Source organism: Phaenicophaeus curvirostris, chromosome 7 (assembly GCF_032191515.1).
Source record: "Phaenicophaeus curvirostris isolate KB17595 chromosome 7, BPBGC_Pcur_1.0, whole genome shotgun sequence".
In the NCBI taxonomy this organism is placed as follows: Eukaryota; Metazoa; Chordata; class Aves; order Cuculiformes; family Cuculidae; genus Phaenicophaeus; species Phaenicophaeus curvirostris.
In genome coordinates this window covers 6,494,383-6,512,456 of record NC_091398.1, presented here as the reverse complement: position 1 = coordinate 6,512,456, position 18,074 = coordinate 6,494,383, and the positions used below count along the sequence as shown (strand labels likewise).

The window sequence follows — 18,074 nt, the reverse complement described above, 5'->3', positions numbered from 1 at the left end:
TGCAATTGCTTCCTTTGCTGACCTCCCAGCACTTTGCACAGCCCCATTCTTCTGGCTTGGGCTGTCTCCGATCCTATGCTTTCAGAGGGCAGCACACTCTGGCTGGGTACCACAGTGGGAGACGGGGTGTTGAGGTTGTAATCCTGCTCTATTGCTGGTTTGGCGCAGTTTTTCCTTTACACCTTCAGTTTGTCTGGGCAGGGGATCAATGGGCAGGGCTGAGGAGAACTTTTCCATTGCCCGTGTATAGGGCCTAATGCACGCAAACCCCAGCAGGACCTCAGACTGCTTTGACAATGCAAATAAGGAAGCTAATCAAGCCAGTGAGCAACACCAGTATAAAATCAGTTGCATAATGATACCTGCAAAGGGATCTAAACAGGCTGGACTGCTGGGCAGAGACCAATGGGATGAGGTTTAACAAAGCCAAATGCCAGGTCCTGCACTTGGGGCACAACAACCCTGTGCAGCTACAGGCTGGGAGAAGCCTGGCTGGAAAGCTACCTGGAGGAGAAGGGCCTGGGATTGTTGGTCGACAGCAACTGAACATGAGCCAGCAGTGGCCCAGGTGGCCAAGAAGGCCAGTGGCATCTTGGCTTGTATCAGAAATGGTGTGGCCAGCTGGTCCAGGGAGGTTCTTCTCCCTCTGTACTCGGCACTGGTGAGACCGCTCCTTGAATCCTGTGTTCAGTTCTGGGCCCCTCACCACAAGAAGGATGTTGAGGCTCTGGAATGAGTCCAGAGAAGAGCGACAAAGCTGTTGAAGGGGCTGGAGAACAAGTCTTACAAGGAACGGCTGAGGGAGGTGTGGTTGTTTAGCCTAGAGAAGAGGAGGCTGAGGGGAGACCTTATTGCTCTCTACAACTATGTGAAGGGAGGTTGTGGAGAGGAGGGTGCTGGCCTCTTCTCCCAAGTGACAGGGGACAGGACGAGGGGGAATGGCCTCAAGCTCCACCAGGGGAGGCTCAGGCTGGACATAAGGAAAAAATTTTTCACAGAAAGGGTCATTGGGCACTGGAACAGGCTGCCCAGGGAGGTGGTTGACTCGCCTTCCCTGGAGGTGTTTAAGGCACGGGTGGATGAGGTACTGAGGGGCATGGTTTAGAGATTGGTGGGAATGGTTGGACTCGATGATCCGGTGGGTCTCTTCCAACCTGGTGATTCTATGATGGTATGATTCTATGATTCTTTTATCTCATTCCTTGCCCTGGGAGAAAGTAATGTGATTGTGGGGCTGAGGTAAAGGATTTAAAATGTGTCTGTGATGTAAGCTGGAGAAATGCTCTCCACATTTTTACTTCCTCTCCAAGCGCTGTGTCTGACATAAACCATTCTGCTGGCTTTTTTGAAATGTCTCAAGGAGTTCCTGTGTTGCCACTGTGCTCTCTTGAGAATGTTTTTATCTCTGCCCTTCTCAGTGCAATCGTCTGAGTGTCTTCATGCATTGCAAAATGAATCATGTTTGTACTGAAGAGCTGTATTTTGTGTAACGTTGCATTGAACTTGTTTCGTCAGAGAAGTCCATGTTAAATCTGTGTCATCCTTGCACCTCCTTTAGAATTTGCTACAGCAGAACATTTTTTGTATTGGCCAATTTTGACCTTTCTTCAGCCACTGCTAATTTAATTTTTAAAAAAAGGTTGAAAGGTGTTGTCATTTGTATTACCTTTATGAAAAGGGGACCTGTTGCTGTTTGGTAACAGTCTAGCTGTGTAATAGTCTGCCACTCTCATCTGTGCAATTTTGTTCATTAATAACTATTAGCATGTCAGAAGCCCTGTGTAGTAAAATCCTCCAGTATTGCATTTGACAGGACATCAGATGTATTTTGAGGTTGTCGCCAAATGACCTTGTATGTACGTGCAGTGACTGGTGATTTTCTTGACACTTGTTTAGCTTCTTGGAGCTGTTGCTAACCCCAGTGTTTGGCTCCTTCCTCTACATTTTGCTCCGGTTAAATGAAACATTGAAACAAGGAAACATGGGAGTGAATGAGGGTGAATGACCCTGCAGCGCTGTTTCAGAATGTAATTGAACTTGTTTAGCGATGGGAAGAAGTGTTCGTCCTTCTCTGTCCGTTGTGTTTGAGTTCAACAGCAGGACTAGAAGTGCTTGCAAGAGGCACGTTAGACCTGGTTTTGAAGCTTATTGTCATGGAGACGCCAAAATCCCATGAACCATTCATGATAAAACTTCTGGCACTCTTAACACCTGCTTCCTTTAGCACCTTACTTCACTCTTGCTTCAACTGAAAGAGCTTGTTATGATTTTGTCTTTGCAGTTTTATTTTTTTTGGAGACTCAAATAGCTATTGTTGCACATTCTCCTCCTGCACACCTGCTTTTTTTTGAAAGCTCTTTTTTCTTTCTTGGTGCTCACAGTGAGTTTTTGTTGTTCACCAAGGGAGTGGCCATGGTTCACCTTGGGCATGACATTTGTTCTGCCTCACCGAATGAATGGAGTCCCTTTGGCAGAAGGGGGGCTGTATGTCATTGTCCTGCCTTTGCTACATTCTGGAGAAAATGAGCGAGGAAGAAGTGATAAGCACGGAAAGACTGGGGGGTGACACAGCCCACGGCTGTCCCGTGTGCCTGCTGAATGTGTGCAGGAGCAGAGGAGGTCAGGATGGTAAGAGCTGCATGCAGGAGCCATCTCTCCCACACAGCTCTCTGTGTTCGTGGCGTGAGTCAGGAGCTCCTTTCACCTGCTCTCACGAGCATAGGCAAAATCGTGAGCATGTCACATGCTCACTGGTTCGCTCGTGTTGTATCCTACCCACAGGAGGCAGGGAAGCTGAAGCCATCCACGGCAGGGATAGAGGAGTCCTGCCCCGGGTAGTAAGGGTGTGAATAGCAGAGGAATTAATGCCACCTACTCGCTCAGATTCAAACCTGGAATACAATAACTGGTTGGTGAGAAGCTGGTTTTAAGGAGTGTAGTAAAATCTTCTGTTTTCCAATAGGGTCCACCTGCTCTTTCTCAAGTTACGTTCATGCATAAGTGCAGAATTTAATTTGATATGCCTTCATGTTGCTGGCTGTAAGCCTCTTAGGCTAGAAACTGCTTTTAGGTAGGAAGTGTGGTTTTCTAGTACTGCATATTGTCACTTCAGTTTTTGTGACTATGCCAGCATCAGTTTTTGACAAATCAAAGCTCAGGCTATGCAAGCAAGGCTTTTTGTTTGATTGACTGGTTTATTTTTTTCCGAACAATCTATTTCCTTATCCTACCTCTCACCTTTAGTGAATATGGTCATAAAACTTTCTAATGTTGATTGTTGTAGGCAATCTTGGAACTTTGTTTTATACATAGGTGGAAAAAAACCAGCCAAGCTACTATGTGTCATCAGGTTTCTGCATGTTCCCTGAAGAACGTGTGTAGCCTTGCTGTAAGCTGCCTGTACGGGAAAGAGGACTGTTCTCTCAAGAGAGGGAGGAAGGTGTCAGTCCCAATTCCTCAGCACCTGCTCGTGTGTGTTGTGCTGGACGTAATTCCTGAAGTAGGTGTCTAATAAGAACTTTCGGAGGAAAAGTGAGCTACCCATTGCTGTCACATACTTAAGGATGTGATTCCTGTGTAGCAATGGGAGGAGCTCTAGGTAATAGGGTTATGGACCTCTGCAGTGAGGGTGAGCTAAATCTCGATGTTCCTACAGTATCAGGACCATGATAAGCTTTCATGCTTTCAGCTGAATTAGAAATGTAACGTAATCTTATGGGTAAGTAAAGCACGCTCTGCGAGGCTGCTTCAAGAAAATAGACTTAAGTGCCAGGAAATAATAAATAGTGATAATTCCGTGATGTGGGAGAGAGAAAACTAAGGAAATATAAAATGTGCCTTTAAATGCTTCCTGCTGAGCAGTGAATTAGCTCTGGCAAGTGAATGTAGTTTTGTGGTTAAAAATGTTGTGCCAGGTGTCTGTGTGGTACTTTTAGGTGGTATTCAAGGCCATTTCTTAAGGTGCAGAGCTGAAGCTGGAGAAGTTGTCACTGGTAGCATTAGGTTTGCATTTTTTGTTATGCAGTGGTTATGAGCAAAGACATTTTAAGAGCAGCAGATTTTCCATCTTGGCCATTAACTTAAAATAACTTGTGCCTGAGAATTGTCCTCTACAACTGCCATTCGGCTGAGATTCATGAAAGAACGGATTAACTGTGAATGCGGTGACTACTGGACTCGATTTGTGTGTCGAGTTATACTTCACATGTGCCCAGACAAGTTTTATCTGTTTTCTCTAAGGTCCTGAGTGTCTACTGCTACTTGACAGAGAGCAGGCTCTCCTTTTTCTGTGTGAAGAACCGATGGAGGTGTTTATTCACTAATAATTAGTGAATCTTCCACAGCCTGTGCTGTTAAGCCTGAGTTCAGCAAGATCTTTAAACATCACCTGCAGGTGATCCTGTTCAGATCAAACTCCTTATCTTGCTGTCTTGACCACCACTCATCTGCTCTCTGCATGATGAACATGCAGATTGAAGCTCATAGTGTTGGTGTGGATGATGAGTGCAGCTGCAGGATGGATTGTACTTAAGGAATTAAGAGCTGGGACCTGAAGAGCTGCTTTCTGCTGGAGTTGGTTTATTTTAATTCTGAGTTAATTAGCAGTGGTATTAGAGCTGATTCCTCTTAGCAGAACCCCAAGAGGAGAGACTGAGCAGGTGCAAAGGTGCTCTTCATGAAAAAGGTGATTTTCTTGGCTGCCAGTGTGCAAAATATACATATACCGTATGTGAAGAGAGGTAACATTGCAGTTTAGTGGACACATCTTTGGTGTTTGTCCCTGTTCTGTAAAAGGGAATTTGTCCTTACCTTCTGCCATCTCAGCTTTTACTAGATTTCCTCATTAATTTGTCTACAGTAGGATAATTTACAGGGTGTGTGTCCAGATGTGTTAGCAGGCTAGTTTACTTGTTGAAACTGTTCAGTGTTGTGATGCGAGGTCCCCAGATTTGTGATTTAGGGAAAAAAAAAATTGCTTAAAGATTATTAACTTTGCTTTGCTCAGGGCATTTGCTTTATTTGTCTAAATATTTGCAAAGAAACGTGATTCACTGAAGACATCATAACTTGCAGAGTCTGAAGTGTTGAATTTCAAATTTGGTCACTGGCCACTGCAAATGGATGTATTTTTCCCCATAGAAGTACAGGTGGCACTGTTGCTCTGTGTATAACAGCCCTGTGCAGGACGTGCCTTTCTAGCAGTTTCTCAGACATCTTAAATGTGGATATTTGAAAGTGCTGGCACTGTGCAGCACGGATTTTTGGTGGATCCTGGTATCTGTCACTACAGCTGCTGCAGCAGCCTTCCCCCAGTTCCTGCCAGGCAGAGTGCTGGAGGTGCTGCCTGCTTCCAAACCCTGTGGTTGCCTCAGCATTGATCCATTTAGTATGGGAATTTGGGGAAGAACACCCTTACTTCAAACCTTGTGAGGGTTCATTTGTGTAAACTAATTGAATAGGAGGCAGTTAAGCGAAGTTGATTATAGCAGGATAGTATGTAGGATTCAATAAAACCATTGGTTTTACCTTGCTTGTATATGAAAGCAAAAAGCTAAAGCTGCCTTATGGAGAATGCTCCCAGGGATGACAGAGCATCTCCAGGGAGGAAAAACGTGGCAGGGGGAATCGATAAGTGGGAAGAAATTGGAGCAGGAATGAGCTAGAGGCAAGGACAGGGGAAGCAAAACCACTGTAACTGTGCAAGGAAAACTGCTATATATTCATTATAATCAGAAAATAACCAAAAACTGTGAAAGTATTATTTAACAGAAAAGCAGTTCTGTAATAGTTGGTGAAACTCAGCACTGATGTTGCTGTCTTTGGGACAGGATGTGAACTTACTGCTCCTTTTTCTTCTTTCTTTCCCCTTAGTGTGCAAGAAAAAGATGGAGTGTTGGATCCAACAGCCATCCCTGTCTTCATTCCAGAAATCACAATTGGAGGCACTGAATTTGATAAAGTCTATTATGAATATCGATCGGTAAGTAATACTGGAAGGGGAGCAGTTGTACGATAGCCAGGCAGTGGTCCCTGACAAAGTGCAAGTATGTTCACAAGCGTCCTGTGCACAGCCTGGGTGTCCATCTCACCCACGGGGATACCCAGTTCTAAGAATATGTTTTGGATTTTGCCCAGATCCCCACCTTTTTTGAAGCCTAGCCTCCCCACAAGAGAAATAATGAAGCAAATGGTTTGTTTTGTAAGCTGATTTTCTTTGTTGATCTTTAGACTTGGACTAAAGGATCAGTGGTTTTCATTTGTTTTTGTTTCTTCTGCCCTGATTAGTCTCTGACCTCTGGAATCGAAAATAATCCTTTGAGTCAAACAAGAAAATTGGAAACCCATGGCGACTTCTATAAAGACGACCGCTTATAAAACACTGAGGGAGAGGGTGGTTTTTCTGGAGTAGGCTGAGGAGATACGAATGTTACATTGCTTCTCAAAACTGTTGTTGCTTTAAATAGTGTGTTTCTGTTTGCGGGCATACATCCAAAGCCTGTTGTGGCCCAGCACTCTCTTATACCTCATGCAGGCTCCCACACAATGTTTTAATTAGCTGCTTGCCTTTCTGATTCTGGAGACAACGGCTTCCAATGGACTTAGCACTTTGCCCTATCACTTATTGTTATTTAGCTGGCATGGGGTCCTCTCGCGCCATGTGGTGTTTTCCTAAGGCCCAGGAATTATAAATTCTCATTGGAGAGATTGTGGAGCAGATGACTATTAATACTGATTAGCAAACTGAAGTTACAGGTGATGTTAGATTTTCAAGTTGGGTTGAAATTTCTGCCACTGTGTGGATTTTTTTTTTTCAAGCAGTCATGGAAGACAAAGGCAGGAAGGTCTGTATAAGTTGTAAATCATGATTTTCATAGTCAAAACCATATAGGATACAGTCTCTTGCTGAAATTAAAATATAAGGTACAGGTTTGTGGATTTGTTTGGAAACTCTAAACTACCAATGTTTTCTTCTGGAATACTCAGTTCAGAAATCCCTGTGAATATTCAAAATAATTTGTTCCTCCTCAGCTAACTATGCAGTAGAGAGGCTCCTGGCTTCATGCTGTTCTGCCTTATTTTTTTTTGAGATTTAGTCTCTCCAGGTTGTAAAAGGGGCTGAAGCTAAAGATTAAAGCAGTATAAAGCATCTCTGTACTGCTTGAGGTTGTCTAATGGGTTTGAAAACTCCCTGGTCCAAGAAATTGCTATCAGAAATTTGTGCTTCTTGGTATCACATTTTTAAGTCCAAAACTTCAAGCTCAGACTAAGGATTTTTGGAGTCCTTCGCTCCAAGAGACGTCTGTGCGTGTGCAGCACATATTTCAGAAAGATCTGCTGCATGACTTGTCGCCAGCATGCAACATCCATCTGTACTGACGGTGCCTTTCTTCCCAGAGATGATAGGGTTTTTTTGGCTGAAATGTCACTTTGCCACGGAGCTGGGAATTACTGAGGCTGCCTGACACACAGCTAGATGTGACCTCAGTACTGCGTGCTGGGAACCAGGGGTAATACTTCTGAAAGCCTTTTTTTCTCTAGCTGTACAACAGCACATTCCCCTTTGTGCTGGCGAGGAACTCACAATGCCCTGGCTCATCAAATACTACCTGGCTTCCAGGAAAAATTGTGACTTGCCTTGCAGATGTAGCAAGGATGCTTAGAAGTAGGGATATGAATACCTGGGAGGGAAAGCGGTGCTCTTAGATTGCTCTGCTTGATGCCAGTTAGTTGACAGCAGAAGCTGAGGACTGTCAGTGCAAAAAAAGCCTTGCCGAATATCATCTCCTTTCTGCAGGCATGCTTTTAGGCCCTGATTCAGGAAAGTACAGTGGAAAGCAATGATGTCCTTTGGAATAAGGAGGAGTTGTACATTTCATGAGGCATTCTGTTAAATTCAGGCAATACTAGCTATTCTTTCTCTCTCCTGAACACTTAGGCACTTGTAATCCTTCAGGGATGGGGTGATGGAAGGTCTCTAGGGATGGTGCACAATGCAAAAGAAGCTGAGTTTTCCTGCTTCCCCTAAGCTACTGGAAAGGGAAGCACAAAGCCAGCCCTGCTGGCTGTTTTATGTTCTAAGCATTGGGTTCTTTGTGTTGAAACTTTGAAGATCGTGTTTTTCCCTCCAACTTTGTTTAGCAAATGAAGGTGTGAGTTTCTTTGAAGACAAAGCTTATATTCAGAGGTAACGCAGCATGAGACCAACCAGTGCTGGCAGAAAAAGCAAATGAACTTCTAGACAGACAAATCTCAGCTACAAGGTAGCTGGGTTTAAGCAGAGGGAATACTAAGCCCTTGCTTGGCCCATGTCTGTGCAGGGATGGTTACAGCTATGCTACCACTTCTGCATTTGAAGACGGATAAAGATTTTAGGCTCACATGACTTGTAAGTAAAGGTTTAATTATGGTATAATTACAGAACTTTAACTTTTCCTTGTGGGAAAAATGTGCTTTTAAAGTTTGTATAATGATGTTTACCACAAATACAACGATTTGCATAGGGGATTTTTTCCTCTGCAATCCTATAACTAGTCATAAATCCTTGATCATACTAATAGGCAGGGAACTGCTGTGCTTTTCAGTCGCATGCACACAGTTCATGCTGTCTAATAATGGTGGCTTTCAGGGATTTGTAAATTCCAAGCAGAAGCTGGTTTTTGTTCAAATTATTCATTAGTCAGTAGCAACTGAGAAGGAGGAGGAAACACTCTTCAGAGCCCAAGATTTTAGTACATGTGCCTTTCCACAAAATAATGAGGTAGCCGTATATAGCTGTATATGCTAGAAATGTGCTTTTTTTGTGTATATCCTCTATTTCTTTTGTAAGCATTCTTTTCACGTGTGAGGAGGTGGCTTTTTGCTTCCTTCTCTCACCAGAAAGTCATCTGGCAGGGTTCAGCCTTTCTGTTTAGGCATTTGTAAACTTCTAAAGATGCTTTTCTGGCAAGGGAAGAGTAACCTTTTAGTCGGGTTCTGTAGATCGGAGATAAGCATGTTCATTCTTAAGCAACATTATTTTAGGAACTGTCAGACTAGTAAAGACTTGACTACTCTTTATTTTTTTCTTAACAACTGCTGTATCTCTGCTTTCTTCCAACCGCGCATAGTCCCTACGGATAGTGCTCCAAACTCCATGTGTGCCCTGTGAAGCTGGAGCACTTAGACAGATGTGTTTGCAGAGAAGACGAAAACAAATGGTTCTGTTTAATGGAATCAGTGTACTTAAATAACGTACTTATGTACTTCACACTCCCGAATGCTGTTGGCAAGTCCTGCTGAATCTCCTAGGGGTGGTGAAAAAAGGATTCTTTTACGTGCATGCTCTTTTCTGTGTACATAAAAGTGCAGCTGTCTAAGATTCATAGTCAAGCCATCACCTCTGAAAACAAAGCTGGAGAGCTTTAAAGTAGTCTTTCCTACCTCTCCCTTCACTACAGATCATAGGGGACTGATCAGTATTTAGTTTGTGTAAATTTTATGTTTAAAAAGACTAAAAAAAAAAAAGCTGGCTGCATATTACAAGGTGTGCTAGAACCTGGAGTCAAGTGTTTACTGGTGTTTACTCAAGGTGACAGCAAAATGATTAAAACCTCATTTCCTTTCTCATGTCACCAGCCCTAGCAGGAAGCATTTGTGCTGGCCCTCTCACCCCAGCCCTGGTACGTGTAACTCAGCTCCTCTGTTTGTCTGGTGGCTCTCCCCAAAGTCTTTAAACACAAGTCTAAGAAATTGTGAAGGAGAAAAGGACTGGTTTAATTAGTACGTGGCAAAAAACCTGTGGCTCATATCTCATGCTCTAGGATTTGTTTGGATTTTCTTTTCCCATCTTTCTCTGGGAGGGTAAGATTGTGCAGTGGGAGGAGTATCCTACCCTCTCTGTAGTTTGCTGGGATTCTTTAGTTATATGTGCTGGTTTGTATATTAAAGAAAATGACCAAATGCTTGAGCACAGCGATTCTTCTTCAGACAAGACAGATCTAGGCACCATGAAGTTCTTTTTGTACTAAGGCAAATTGCATATCAAAATGTTGTATCTTTTGTTAGCCTAACTTAAACAATTAGAAAAAAGGAAGTCAGGGATGCATTCCTTACCCTTGAAGCAGACAGTGTGTGATGAATTCTTTGAAGAATTTATTCCACGCTCTTGAACTATTTTCAAAGATGCTTCCTATCCCAGTACAACCAGCAGCTCCAGTGAGTACGTGTGCCTGTGTGTAAGGCATTTTTAGATTGGTTTTAGTTATCTTCCCATGTGAAGTGTCCCTTTGCTCTTGCGTTGAAATGGTGAGCCACATGCTTCCCTTCCTTTCTTTACCCTCATATTGCTTTTCCCCACTGTGCATTGGCTGTTTGCTGATCCTGGCACACCTTACCCTCCATCTCTTGGCTCTTTTTCTTTATGGTGCTCATTGTCCTCCTTCGAACTATTGAATTATGTGATGTCCTTTTCCGTGGTGAGGTGAAGTTTGCACATGTGCTGTATTCATCACGTGAGGAAAGCAGAGGTTCATTTTGCAGTAGTATTGATTCTGCTTTGTCCATCCTTGTCTCAATTCTATATTAAGCACAGAGAAAATGAGGGGCTGGGATTTTTCTGCCTAGCATTTAATTAATTAAGAAAGCAAATAAATGTGCCACTGAAAGGTAAGAGAAGGTCATTTTCTTTTTCCCCACCCCTCTCTGTTGTTGGAAGACTGATTTTAAAATACAAAGGTGCTCGCCATGAGGCAAGTAAAGCTTGAGCTAGTCAAAGGACTAGCTGCTGTGCAAGGTGTAGTCCAGATCCCGTAACTGTGTCTTTGCAAAGTCCCTTCAGCTTGCTAACGTAGCAGGGGTTTATTTTGTTCCTGGACTAGTCTTACACTGGAGTGCCAAACTGAATGGGTTTCTGGGGTTAGGTGAATACCAGAGCTGTGGAAGGGAAGTGGCAGCAGCCTGTGACTGGCTGCCTTTCCACAAGAGCTGCACCAGCTCACCTGCCTTGTCAAGCTGCATCTTTGTATCCTGCTCCTTGTCGTCTTCCCTCCTGGCCCAGGACCTGAGAGTGTGAGGCTGCCAGTCCCCTGCAGTTTTGCATGGCGACAAGTGGGAGAAGAGGCAACAGGTTGGAGGGGGGTCCCACGCTTTTCCCCCAGGTTTTTCATTACTGTTATGCATAAGGATGCAGCCTTAGGAGGGGAAATCCTGAAGTGCACAGTGTCTGCCATGCCTCCAGTTATTTGGGTAGTAGCTGGGAGACAGATGTAGCACAGCGAGCGATGGGAAGGTGAGCTTCACAACCCAGAAAAAAATAGTATTGTCAGAGCATGTGTTTGTAATGTGGAGATTGTAACTAGCCCCAAAGGGAGAGCATTAAGGGAAGATTTTCTCCAGGTTGATGTGGCCCAAGCTGTGTTTGAAGTGCGGCCCTGACCCTTCCTGGTATCTGTGGTTGCAAGGGGCTGAAGGTGGCTGCTGGCAATTGAGGGGGTTAGGAAGTCCTTTAGTTTTCCCATCTCCTCTGAGAGTGGAGAGCACTACTGTCTTACACGCACATCTTTCATTTAAAGTAACTTCAACTGTAAAAGAACTGTTTGAGCTTTCAGGAAGCTGGAGTCACAGGGAGTGTTTGTATCAAAATCGTGCGTTGAGGTTTAATGTGGGGATACTGTGTGGTGAGGTCCTGTACATCTTGGCATTTGGCTGCAGATTTTGGCTTACAAGAAAAGGTACAGGCTTCTAAAAAAAACCTCTGACCAATTCTAGCAGTACACACAGAGGAAATTACCCTTGTGTACACATGAAGTACAACTGCTGAAATAAACTTCAGCCAAGCCATGAGTTACCTTCCTTGATACTCCTGCTTTTGCTGAAGGAGGGTGATAGGATATGTTTTGTTCTCCATGTTTTGCTTGTTACCATAGTGCCTGTCTTTGATACCATCTTCTGTTTTCTCTCTCTTGCCATTTTTTCTTGGCTGGATGAAATTTTCATTTTTTTAGGATCAAGGTCTGCCTTCCTGAATTCTTATTTTTATGGAGGTGTTTGACAGCAGTAATGCCAAGCCCTGTCTGCTATTGAATCCAGGAAGGAATGAAAACAGACACACAATAAATTATGAAAGGCTTAATGTAAGTTTCTTTTCTGTTTTATCTCTGCAAAAACATTTTTAGCCTTTTCCAAATTTACAAGATGTTGCCTAGCTAAATGTCAGTAAGAGCAGAAGAATCTGAAGAATAACTAAACCTAGGAATGACGAAATTGTTCCCGAAGGGTACCTGGAAAGGGGTGGGAATAGGCATGTGATTTCCTTTTCTTCGCACTCTTTCTGCACTCTTGTATGTACAGAAAGAGCGTGAGAGCAGCCCTTACGCTTTAGAAATGTGTAACTTCTGTACCCTGCTCCCCTTGAAAAATATCATGGGAAGTTGGCAGGGATATCTGTCCCAGATGGGGTGAAGGAACCCGAGACACATTGGGACTATCTCAAATCTTGATCTTGGTAGTTGCGTCTGTTTTGTTTTAGATGACAGACCATGCTGTCCCAAGCACTGGGTAGCTGTGTAAATCACAAAGACAGTAGAATCCCACTGACATTAAAATAATCCATTTCCAACTTGACAGTCTAGCTGTATGAAAAACCTCACTTTTTTATGTGGGAGCACATTGTTTCTCTCCCAAACCCCTCTTAATCCCATACCTATGTAGGAATGTGATTCCAGGGTAGACCTCTATTAAATAAATTAAAAAATAATAATTGCAACCCCCCAAGGAAGATAGCTTGGAAGAAAGCTCCTTTGTTAGTGATTAAGTGGAGAAAAGTTGCAGGTGAACTGCTCCCACTCCACTCTACTGCATCTCCTAGGAAACTTTAATTGGAAAAAAACCCCAGCCCTCCGAGGACAGTTTCATTGTAGTATCTGATATTGAAAATTGTGCTCCAGATCAGGAAAAGGCTTTGGCAAATCGTTTTGAAGGCTGCTTGGATCTATTTCTGGCTTGCCCTGCCTTGCTGTATGTTCTCAGGGGTAGCATCTCCATGGGTCTTAAACCATGGAATAATGTCAGCTTGAGGTGCTTAACTGAACTCATGTGGGGGTGCAGCTTTGGTTCAGATGGCGTTAGAATTGTAGAATCCCTAGGTTGGGAAAGACATCTTAGATCATCGAGTCCAAACATGCCTGTCTGCCACTAAAACATGTCCTTGAGTACCTCATCTACGCGTCTTTTAAATACCTCCAGGGATGGTGACGCAGCCACCCCCCTGGGCAGCTGTTCCAGTGCCTGATGACCCTTTCTGTGAAAAATTTTTTCCTGATGTCCAGTCTGAACATCCCCTGGTAAAGCTTGAGTGAATGGGCTTCCTTGTTTCCTGATAGCATTTTTGTGTGGAGAAGTGCTTTTGGGCTTTTTAGTCTAGAACTGGTGTTCCTAAGGCCCGCTGCTGCCTTGAGAAGTGGAAGCATAGGAAAGCTATGGAAGAGGCTTTTTGTTTTTCACCTGTCCAGTTAGAAAAGCAGTCCTACAGTCAGGTTAACACTTTATCCAGCTTGGATATGGTTCCTTGGCTTTCCCCTGTGGCAGGCTTGTGCTCTGTGATGGATAACTGGCATTTCTAATGTATTTGCTGAGATAAACCAGAGTAGGTGTTGTTCTGCCTCTGTGGGGAGCGGTCACTGGGGCAAGCAGGCACTGCAGAGTAAACCTGTAACAAAATGTTTAGCCAAACTCTGCTTGTTTATTCTTGGCTGTCCTGCAAAAGCAAGGCTAGAGACAGGCATTAGATTGTTTATGGTGTTTGCAGTTCTTCAAACTGCGAGTCAGAAATTCATGTCTACAAATTGGCTTCTGCTTAAGCTCACTGGTGGTGTTTGAAATAAAAAATACTTTGGCCTTAAAGAAAAATGCTGTGTCCTCTGTATGGATACTCCTCTTTCCAAAAGATTTCTTCTGTCTTGTCTGCCCTTTTTAATTAATGAAAGAAGGGTAGGACAAGATTTGCTCAACAGCTTCAGTAAATTGGAGTTAGTTTAACCTCAATTCAGTAAAGCTTTGGAGTGTTGTTATGAGAGCTAGAACCATAGAATCATAGAATAACCAGGTTGGAAGAGACCCACCGGATCATCGATTCCAACCATTCCCACCAGTCTCTAAACCATGCCCCTTAGCACCTCGTCCACCCGTGCCTTAAACACCTCCAGGGAAGGTGAATCAACCACCTCCCCGGGCAGCCTGTTCCAGTTCCCAATGACCCTTTCTGTGAAGAATTTTTTCCTAAATGGTTTGGGTTGGAAGAGACGTCAAAGCCCATCCAGTTCCAGCTCCCCCAGTCAGTTTCCCTGGATCCCTCTGGATCAGGTTGCTCAAAGCCCCATCCAGCCCGGCTTTGAACACCTCCAGGGATGGGGCAGCCACAGCTTCTCTGGGCAACCTGGGCCAGTGCTTCACCACCTTCACAGTAAACAATTTCTTCCTAATATCTCAATCTCCCCTCTTTCAGGTTAAAACCATTCTCCCTCATCTTATCCTTGCCCTCCCTGATAAAAAGCCCCTTCCCAGCTTTCCTGGAGCCCCTTTCAGTACTGGAAGCTGCTATAAGGTCTCCCTGCAGCCTTCTCTTCTCCAGCCTGAACAGCCCCAACTCTCTCAGCCTGTCCTTGTGTGGGAGGTGCTCCAGCTCTTGGATCATCTTTGTGGAATTGCAGGAGTTGAGCTCTAAACAAACATCTACCTATGCCAGTCCTTTGGAAACTAAACCATGTACACCTTGAATGGGTACTGAGGGGTCGTTAACATCCCCTCCCCATTTTATCTGTTCTCCTGCAACATGGGAATTGAACCTTTCCTGAATACAGCCACCATATGAAGCTACACGTTTCTATATTCTCTACAATTTTTGCTGTCCCAACAACAAACATTGATGATAAACTTGTGGAATTAAGGATTTCTACTGGAAAAAGCAGTAGTCTTCGCTGCCAGCAGTGGTGGGAGATGCCGTTGTTAGGCTTGTTATAAACAGCCACTAAATGAAAAGCTTTGGATATCGATGAAGGAGCCCATGCTTGCAGAGCAGTGGTTCTGTTTTTAAATGCTCTTTGATCAACGCTGCTCAACACATGCCATTTATAGATCTATTTTAGCTGTGAAGCCCAGCCATTAGTAGAAAGCAGTACAGGAATAGAAAGAAAAAATAGTTCTTTTTGCTCCTGAAAAGCTGGAAGACAAGACAAGACTCTAACCTAGTGGTTGTAGACCTTTTTGGATTGTTAAAACTCTCCAGAGTTCTACCTGTACATGTCTGGTTTGAAATGATTTTGAGGAGCTATGAAAGGCAGCGTATATCACGAACAGCTGGCTGAAGCTGTTTGTTGCTACTCTGCAGCCTGTACCACTTTATAGGGCTTTTCATCATGTTTATAGCTTTGACAGACACTTCTGTGGCAGAGTTCTTAATTTAACTGATGAGATGATCTTGTTCTCATCTTTTTTACTGATGCTCTTTTAAAGTTGAGCAGTTTCATTCTTTTGAGCTGGTTCTACCTTTCAGTACAGCTGATTTCATTAGTTTCATGCTCTGTGTGGTGGATTTTAGTGCATACTTCTTGAGATAATCCCTGCTGCCAACTTTTTAAGTTCTGCACAGTGTAATGCAGCAGACCAGAGCTTGATTCTCCACATTATTTATTTCCACTGAATGGAAAAATCTGTTACTTGGCAGTGACCTTGCAGAAGCTCACGTTTCCCTCCTGCCGCAGGGGCGCGTGTGAGCTGTTGAGCTTGTCTAGTGGGATCTCTGTTCCTGTTTGCTTGGCCGGTGCTGCTTCAGTTGCAAGTTCTTGAGGGCAGAGACTTAATTCTTGTGTGGCAAAGTCTGTGTCTAGATGGCTGCTGTGATAACTATGCTGCTTTTCTTACTTTTCCTGGGAAAGATGATTCAGCTTTGGATCCACTGCGTTCTCTGCCTATTGGTGCTGGATGGACCTGTTAGTGGCTCCATAGGTCTCTTCGGGAGATGGCAGTGCCAGACTGAAAAGATTTTGAAGGGATTTATTTGAATGTGTTGGCTTCTGCTTTTACTCACTTGGGGAAATGTGTTGTTAATAATTAATCATGCATAATAAGATGCACTAATGTTATCTTTAACGTAGCCATTGAGTCACACCTTTCTTTGCCCTCATTCTAGTGTGGTTTGAAGGTAATGTATGAAGTGTTCTGTGAATGTGCCAGTCACTTGCAAATGATGTGGCCTTGCTGATTTTCATTATAATTCAGACTGGGAAGCTTACTCATAGTGCACAAGTCTCATGGGAAATGTGAGTTTCTTCCAAGTACTTGCTTGCTTTCCCATTAAGACCCTCTAAATTTTGTGTCAGCAGTATCCTTCAGCAAGGAGTCCTTCAAGCCATTGGCATCATTTTATGGCACCTGTATCTTGTACTGGAAGACACAGTGAATCTTCAGTGTCTCCTCTGTTCTCTCTGATACTGGCAAGTTATGCAGAGTTTTGTTCTATCTGCCTTCCATTATCTCTCTTCTAGGCTGGGAAGTTTACCTTTTCTGACTGCATCACCAGCAGCCTCAGGGCTGGCTGCTTGTTCCCATCCCTGCCCTTGTACCAGCTAAGCAGCTGTGGGCAGAGCAGGCTGGGAATTTCAGCTGGGTGCAGTTTGGAGCACCACCTTAACTATTTGTTGTCACCAAAGAAAAGCACATCCTACCACCTGCCCTGCATCCACAGATCTGTCCTGGTACTCCTACACTCTACTTTGCAGAGTTCTAGTGTGTTTGACTGAGTGAACTTGTAGAGCCACCAAAAACTAACCTGGCCAGAAGGAGTGAATGGCTTCTCATTGGTGGAGCTCATGGACTGATCCAGCGTAGCTACAGAGCTGCCTGGCCTGCACAGAAGAGAGATGAGAGAATGGATGCTGTAGGACATCTTGTTGGCATCGTGCTGTTCAATCCGTTCAGCCACGCTGTGCAACGTCACTGCGACACTTTTCATTTGTCTGTTTTATTCCAGGCTCCTCATGACACTGAGCAAACGCTTTTCTGGCAGGAGGGAAGGCAGAAGACCACAAGAACAGGAATGACTCCTGTTCCAGTGTTTTTCCAAAAGCTCAATAAGTGCTAAAAGATACCCTGCTCCCTCCCCTCTGGGACAGACCCACCTTGGTCCTAGTTGTGGAGCTTTCTTACAGGCATGGCTGTAAAAAGTGAGCTTTAAAGAATCAGCTCTTGGGAAGACATCCGTGTTACTTGTACCTGGTGCAGACAGGGTGCAGAACATAAAATTCACATCATTCTGCTTGCTGTGTAATACGGGATTTGTTTACTGTGCCTGGCTCTTCCCAGTTTTTTTGGCTGTTTGGAAAGATTGGCTGTAACGTATCCCAAAACTCAAATACTTCTGCCAAGGCCCACTGTGAACGATGGAATATGGATGAATACTTATTATAAAATTTGCTTTGATGTATTGCATGTCTTTAACCAAAGGCACATGGGGAATTTGTTTTGGATGATGAATTTGGATTCTGTTGGGATTGATATTGTATCTTTTAAAGAGGGCAGATTTACCCAGAAACAAAACTGTAAACTGCAGTGTTTTCCCAGAGAGCTCCTGTTGCTTTAATAATCTAGTTATCTGGGAATCTCTTGAAGTATCAAAGGGCCAATTATGTGCTGCCTGGAGAGGACCAGGGAGAGCTGGTTTTGTGCTAGAATTAATAGATACAGGCTGGTCACAGCAGGTCTGATGTCCTCTCTAGCTCACCACTGTCAGTTTGTGGGGCAGAGATAGTCATCATTTATTTTCATCTTGCATCTCCTCTTTGCTCGGCAGGAGTAACCCTTAACATGACTGCATGATTTCTTCTGATATTTAGAGAAGACGTTAAAGACAGCTTGAAATTAAATACTTCAGGAGAAACTGATCAAGAATGGCTTGTAGGGGTTTGTGACAAGTTGGGGTGGGCAATGTCTTACGAAGGAGATAGAATTCTTCAGTGAGCTTGATGTTTTAGGGAAAGAAGCATCTTGTTTTCTGATTACAAATGAAAAAAAACCCCAAACCCCACCTTCCTCAAAACAACAGG

The 18,074-nt window shown here is 43.8% G+C and overlaps 1 protein-coding gene across 1 annotated transcript in view; it reads left to right on the top strand.

Moving 5' to 3' along the window:
- NDUFA10 (NADH:ubiquinone oxidoreductase subunit A10) overlaps positions 1–18,074 on the top strand; it is a 41,564-nt gene that overhangs the window by 20,118 nt on the left and 3,372 nt on the right. The window contains exon 9 of the mRNA XM_069860682.1: positions 5,872–5,980. Coding sequence (XP_069716783.1) covers positions 5,872–5,980 — 109 coding nt within the window. The remainder of the gene's footprint in view (positions 1–5,871; positions 5,981–18,074) is intronic.